Source organism: Macrobrachium nipponense, chromosome 6 (genome assembly GCF_015104395.2).
Source record: "Macrobrachium nipponense isolate FS-2020 chromosome 6, ASM1510439v2, whole genome shotgun sequence".
NCBI classification, from domain to species: Eukaryota; Metazoa; Arthropoda; class Malacostraca; order Decapoda; family Palaemonidae; genus Macrobrachium; species Macrobrachium nipponense.
This window is the reverse complement of record NC_061108.1, coordinates 22,906,415-22,912,938: the sequence shown is the minus strand read 5'-3', so window position 1 is coordinate 22,912,938 and position 6,524 is coordinate 22,906,415. Positions and strand designations below refer to the sequence as shown.

Genomic DNA, 6,524 nt, shown 5'->3' with positions numbered 1-6,524 from the left:
CCTATAAATGGGTATCTTATTTTCTATAAATGGGCATATTATTTCCTATAAGTGGGCATTTTATTTACTATAAATGGGCAGATTATTTCCTATATGTGGGCATCTTGTTTCCTATATATGGGTATTTTATTTCCTATATTCCTTCTGTTGTCGCAAAAAGAAAAGGTGATTATGTCATTCATTGCTCCGAACATCTTCTGTAGCCCCATTCTCAATGAGTTCCTGAACTACACTAACATTGTTAGATGAAACAGCTACATTTAATGGGTGTGCGACCTTCCATTATCTTTGTCATTAACTTTTGCCCCTTTGCTGATCAAGAGTTGCACTAATTCTCTGTGTCCATTCCCAGCTGCTAAATGAAGCATTGTACTTCCTTCTTTATTTTTGCAGTTTACATCAAACCCTGACTCTAACAGAACTGTGATGGCATCTCGTTCCACATCGATTGCTGCATCATGAGCACCTATATTGCCAAAAGTATGATTATTATGCATATCTGCATTTGCTTGAATAAGAGTTTTTCATTATCGAATATATCCCAAAGATGTTGCAAGATCCAAAGGAGTACATTGTTGATTATCATGAACATTTATTGTAGCCCCACTCTCAATGAGTTCCTGAACTATGCTAACATCGTTAGATTCAACAGCTCTGTGTATTGGTGTGCGACCCATGTTGCCTTTGTCATTGACATTTGCCCCTTTACTGATCAAGAGTTGCACTAATTCTCTGTGACCTTTTAAAGCCGCTAAATGAAGCATTGTATTTCCTTTTTTATTTTTGCAGTTTACATCAAACCCCGACTCTAACAGAACTGTGATGACATCACATTTCCCACCCAATGCTGCATCATGAGCACCCATATTGCCACAAGTATGAATATTATATATATCTGCATTTGCTTGAATAAGAGTTTTCATTATAGGAATATATCCCCTAAGTGTTGCAAGATGCAAAGGAGTGAATTGTTGATTGTTAGAACATCTACTGTAGCCCCACTCTCAATGAGTTCCTGAACTATGCTAACATTGTTAGATTGACAGCGTAATGTAATGCTGTGCCACCTTTGTTGCCTTTGTCATTGATATTTGCCCCTTTACTGATCAAGAGTTTTGCACTAATTCTCTGTGTCCATTCCCAGCTGCTATATGAAGCATTGTACTTCCTTCTTTATTTTTTGCAGTTTTACATCAAACCCTGACTCTAACAGAACTGTGATGGCATCACGTTCCCCAGTCGATTGCTGCATCATGAGCACCTATATTGCCAAAAGTATGATTATTATGCATATCCGCATTTGCTTGAATAAGAGTTTTCATTATCGGAATATATCCCAAAGATGTTGCAAAATCCAAAGGAGTGCATTGTTGATTATCATGAACATCTATTGTAGCCCCACTCTCAATGAGTTCCTGAACTATGCTAACATCGTTAGATTCAACAGCTCTGTGTATTGGTGAGCGACCCATGTTACCTTTGTCATTGACATTTGCCCCTTTACTGATCAAGAGTTGCACTAATTCTCTGTGACCTTTTAAAGCCGCTAAATGAAGGATTGTATTTCCTTTTTTATTTTGGCAGTTTACATCAAACCCCGACTCTAACAGAACAGTGATGACATCACATTTCCCACGCAATGCTGCATCATGAGCACCCATATTGCCACATGTATGAATAATATGTATATCTGCATTTGCTTGAATAAGAGTTTTTATTATAGGAATATATCCCCTAAGTGTTGCAAGATGCAAAGGAGTGAATTGTTGATTGTTATGAACATCTACTGTAGCCCCACTCTCAATGAGTTCCTGACTATGCTAACATTGTTAGATTGAACAGCGTAATGTAATGCTGTGCCACCTTTGTTGCCTTTGTCATTGATATTTGCCCCTTTACTGATCAAGAGTTGCCACTAATTGAATTCTCTGTCCATTCCCAGCTGCTATATGAAGCATTGTACTTCCTTCTTTATTTTTTGCAGTTTACATCAAACCCTGACTCTAACAGAACTGTGATGACATCACGTTCCCATCGATTGCTGCATGATGAGCGCCTACATTGCCACAATTATGAACATCATGCTATCTGCATTTGCTTGAATAAGAGTTTTTTTCATTATCTGAATATATCCCAAGATGTTGCAAGATGCAAAGGAGTGATTGTTGGTTGTCATGAACATCTACTGTAGCCCCACTCTCAATGAGTTCCTGAAACTAAACTAACTTTGTTAGATGCAACGGCTGAATGTAATGCTGTCCAACCATTGTTGTTTTTGTCATTGATATTTGCCCCTTTACTGTTCAGGAGTTGCACTAATTCTCTGTGACCTTTCCAAGCTGCTAAATGAAGCATTGTATCTCCTCTTTAGTTTTGCAGTTTACATCAAACCCCGACTCTAACAGATCTGTGATGACATCACATTTCCCACCCAATGCTGCATTATGATCACCCATATCTTTATAACTTTTCATTTTCATAGTATATATCAGCTTTTGCTTGAACAAGAGTTTTCATTATCGGCATATATCCATAATATGTTGCAAGATACATAGGAGTGCATTGTTCATTGTCATGAACATCTACTCTAGCCCCACTCTCAATGAGTTCCTGAACTAAACTATTTTTGTTAGATGCAACGGCTGCATGTAATGGCGTGCGACCATTGCTGTTTTTGTCATTGACATTTGCCCCTTTACTGATCAAGAGTTTCACTAATTCTCTATGACCTTTCCAAGCTGCTAAATGAAGCATTGTATCTCCTTCTTTAGTTTTGCAGTTTACATCAATCCCCGACTCTAACATAAACTCAATTGTCTTATATATCCCGTGAATAGTTGCTGCATGAGATCACCCATATCTCCATAATTTGCTAAATTATATATATCAGTATTTATCCTGTTTGAGTGATTGCAATACTACAAAGTCTCCTGTAATGCCGCAAGATGCTTAGCGGGTGGTTTATTCTCATGATCATCTGCTGTAGCCCCAGATTTGGTGAGGTATTGAACTATACTCTCATTGTTTGATTCTTCAGCTGCATCTAATGCCGTATAACCATATTTGTCATTGTCATTCACATTTGCCCCTTTACTGATTAAGAGTTTCACCAATTCAAGGTGACCTTTATAAGCCGCTAATTCTTGAAGCAATGTATTCCCATTTTGGTTGGGTAGTTTTACATCTAATCCCGACCTTTATCATATTTCTCTATAACATCACATCTCCCTTTAAGGGCAGCATCATGACACATGTACTAGCCACATATCGTTTCTATAAATATAAGCATTTTCTTGAATAAGTGTTTTCAGTGGAGGCATATGCCCCATCATTGCTGCAATATGCAAAGGAGTTTGAAGCTACAGTTTTCAGCATCTACCTCAGCTCCAAGCTCAATGAGGTATTGAACTAAACTACATGGTTAGACTGAACAGCTGAATGTAATGCTGTGTAACCAAAACAGCCTTGGTCATTTATATTTGCTCCTTTGCTGATCAAGAGTTTGCACTAATTCTCTGTGACCTTTCGAAGCGGCTAAATTAAGCATTGTGTTTCCTTTTTTGGTTTTGCATTTTACATCAAAGCCTAATCCAAGTCTAAAGATACCTCTAAAGCATCTTTTTTCCCGTTATTTTCAGTTGCAACATGAGCAACCATTTCGCCACATATGTCAGTACTATAAATATCAGTATGTGCTTGAATAAGAGTTTTTCATTATTGGAATATATCCCAAATATGTTGCAAGATGCAAAGGAGTGCATTGTTGAGTGTCATGAATATTTACTGTAGCCCCACTCTCAATGAGTTCCTGAACTATTCTAACATCGTTAGATTCAACAGCTCTGTGTATTGGTGTGCGACCCATGTTGCCTTTGTCATTGACATTTACCCCTTTACTGATCAAGAGTCGCACTAATTCTCTGTGACCTTTTAAAGCCGCTAAAGAAGCATTGTATTTCTTTTTATTTTTGCAGTTTACATCAAAACCCCCGACTCTAAAAGAATTGTGATGACATCACATTTCCCACCCAACCCAATGCTGCCCCATTGAGCACCCATATTGCTACAAGTATGGATATATGCATATCTGCATTTGCTTGAATAAGAGTTTTCATTATAGGAATATATCCCCTAAGTGTTGCAAGATGCAAAGGAGTGAATTGTCTACTGTCATGAACATCTACTGTAGCCCCACTCTCAATGAGTTCCTGAACTACACTAATATCGTTAGATTCAACAGCGTAATGTAATGCTGTGCACCTTTGTTGCTTTTATCATTGACATTTGCCCCTTTACTGATCAAGAGTTTGCACTAATTCTCTGTGCCCATTCCCAGCTGCTAAATGAAGCATTGTACTTCCTTCTTTTATTTTTGCAGTTTACATCAACCCTGACTCTAAACAGAACTGTGATGACATCACGTTTCCCATCGATTGCTGCATCATGAGCACCTATATTGCCAAAAGTATGATTATTATGTATATCTGCATTTGCTTGAATAAGAGTTTTCATTATCGGAATATATCCCAAAGATGTTGCAAAATCCAAAGGAGTGCATTGTTGATTATCATGAACATCTATTGTAGCCCCACTCTCAATGAGTTCCTGAACTATGCTAACATCGTTAGATTCAACAGCTCTGTGTATTGGTGTGCGACCCATGTTGCCTTTGTCATTGACATTGCCCCTTTACTGATCAAGAGTTGCACTAATTCTCTGTGACCTTTTAAAGCCGCTAAATGAAGCATTGTATTTCCTTTTTTATTTTTTTGCAGTTTACATCAAACCCCGACTCTAAAAGAATTGTGATGACATCACATTTCCCACCCAATGCTGCCCCATGAAGCATACCCATATTGCTACAAGTATGGATATTATGCATATCTGCATTTGCTTGAATAAGAGTTTTCATTATAGGAATATATCCCAAAAGATGTTGCATGTTGCAAAGGAGTGGAATTGTCTACAGTCATGAACATCTACTGTAGCCCCACTCTCAATGAGTTCCTGAACTACACTAACATCGTTAGATTCAACAGCGTAATGTAATGCTGTGCCACCTTTGTTGCTTTTATCATTGACATTTGCCCCTTTACTGATCAGAGTTGCACTAATTCTCTGTGCCCATTTTCCCAGCTGCTAAATGAAGCATTGTACTTCCTTCTTTATTTTTGCAGTTTACATCAAACCCTGACTCTAACAGAACTGTGATGGCATCACGTTCCCCATCGATTGCTGCATCATGAGCACCTATATTGCCAAAAGTATGATTATTATGCATATCTGCATTTGCTTGAATAAGAGTTTTCATTATCGGAATATATCCCAAAAGATGTTGCAAAATCCAAACCGGAGTGCAGTGTTGATTATCATGAACATCTATTGTAGCCCCACTCTCAATGAGTTCCTGAACTATGCTAACATCGTTAGATTCAACACGCTCTGGTATTGGTGTGCGACCCATGTTGCCTTTGTCATTGGACATTTGCCCCTTTACAATGATCAAGAGTTGCACTAATTTCTCTGTGACCTTTTTAAAGCCGCTAAATGAAGCATTGTATTTCCTTTTGTATTTTTGCAGTTTACATCAAACACCCCGACTCTAAAAGAATTGTGATGACATCACATTTCCCACCAATGCTGCCACATGAGCACCCATATTGCCACAAGTATGGATATTATGCATATTTGCATTTGCTTGAATAATGAGATTTTCATTATAGGAATAATATCCCAAAGAATGTTGCAATGTTGCAAAGGAGTGAATTGTCTACTGTCATGAACATCTACTGTAGCCCCACTCTCAATGAGTTCCTGACTACACTAACATCGTTAGATTCAACAGCGTAATGTAATGCTGTGCCACCTTTGTTGCTTTTATCATTGACATTTGCCCCTTTACTGATCAAAAGTTGCACTAATTCTTTGTGCCCATTCCCAGCTGCTAAATGAAGCATTGTACTTCCGTTTTTATTTTTGCAGTTTTACATCAAACCCTGACTCTAACAGAACTGTGATGACATTACGTTCCCCATCGATTGCTGCATCATGAGCACCTATATTGCCAAAAGTATGATTATTATGCATATTTGCATTTGCCTGAATAAGAGTTTTCATTATCGGAATATATCCCAAAGATGTTGCAAGATCCAAAGGAGTGCATTGTTGATTATCATGAACATCTATTGTAGCCCCACTCTCAATGAGTTCCTGAACTACACCTAACATCGTTAGATTCAACAGCTCTGTGTAATGCCGTGCGACCATTTTTCATCTATAGCATCTATGTTAGCAACGGTTTTTTTTTTCCGAGTATCTCCATAACTATTTATGAACATTGAATTCTAAAATGAAGTGTGACATAAAATCTAATTTTTCCGGTATGTGTTCGGCACCTGATCTAAGTTACTGAGCCTGCCCTAACCTGTTCCACATTACCTTACCTAACCCAACTAACTGCTGGATGATCCACTAATAAGAATGCCCCAAGATCTTCTTCCCATAGAGGGTGCAACCATGAATTT

General features: G+C 38.1%; 4 protein-coding genes across 4 annotated transcripts; all 4 read right to left on the bottom strand.

The window, feature by feature from the left end:
- Positions 1 to 260: 260 nt before the first annotated feature.
- Positions 261 to 866, bottom strand: LOC135216456 (serine/threonine-protein phosphatase 6 regulatory ankyrin repeat subunit B-like). The gene is made up of 2 exons (XM_064251827.1): positions 608 to 866; positions 261 to 466 (listed from the first exon to the last, which is right to left on the bottom strand). The coding sequence occupies exons 1-2, from the start codon at positions 864 to 866 to the stop codon at positions 261 to 263; spliced, it is 465 nt and encodes a 154-aa protein (XP_064107897.1).
- A 360-nt stretch (positions 867 to 1,226) lies between these two features.
- On the bottom strand, positions 1,227 to 1,661 carry LOC135216455 (serine/threonine-protein phosphatase 6 regulatory ankyrin repeat subunit B-like). The gene has a single exon (XM_064251826.1). It carries the CDS (start codon positions 1,659 to 1,661, stop codon positions 1,227 to 1,229), a length of 435 nt encoding a protein of 144 aa, XP_064107896.1.
- A 2,638-nt stretch (positions 1,662 to 4,299) lies between these two features.
- LOC135216454 (ankyrin repeat domain-containing protein 2-like) lies at positions 4,300 to 4,662 on the bottom strand. Its single transcript, XM_064251825.1, has one exon. The coding sequence runs from the start codon at positions 4,660 to 4,662 to the stop codon at positions 4,300 to 4,302; it is 363 nt and encodes a 120-aa protein (XP_064107895.1).
- A 448-nt stretch (positions 4,663 to 5,110) lies between these two features.
- On the bottom strand, positions 5,111 to 6,228 carry LOC135216453 (serine/threonine-protein phosphatase 6 regulatory ankyrin repeat subunit A-like). The gene is made up of 2 exons (XM_064251823.1): positions 5,989 to 6,228; positions 5,111 to 5,491 (listed from the first exon to the last, which is right to left on the bottom strand). Exons 1-2 carry the CDS (start codon positions 6,226 to 6,228, stop codon positions 5,111 to 5,113), a joined length of 621 nt encoding a protein of 206 aa, XP_064107893.1.
- Positions 6,229 to 6,524: the final 296 nt, after the last annotated feature.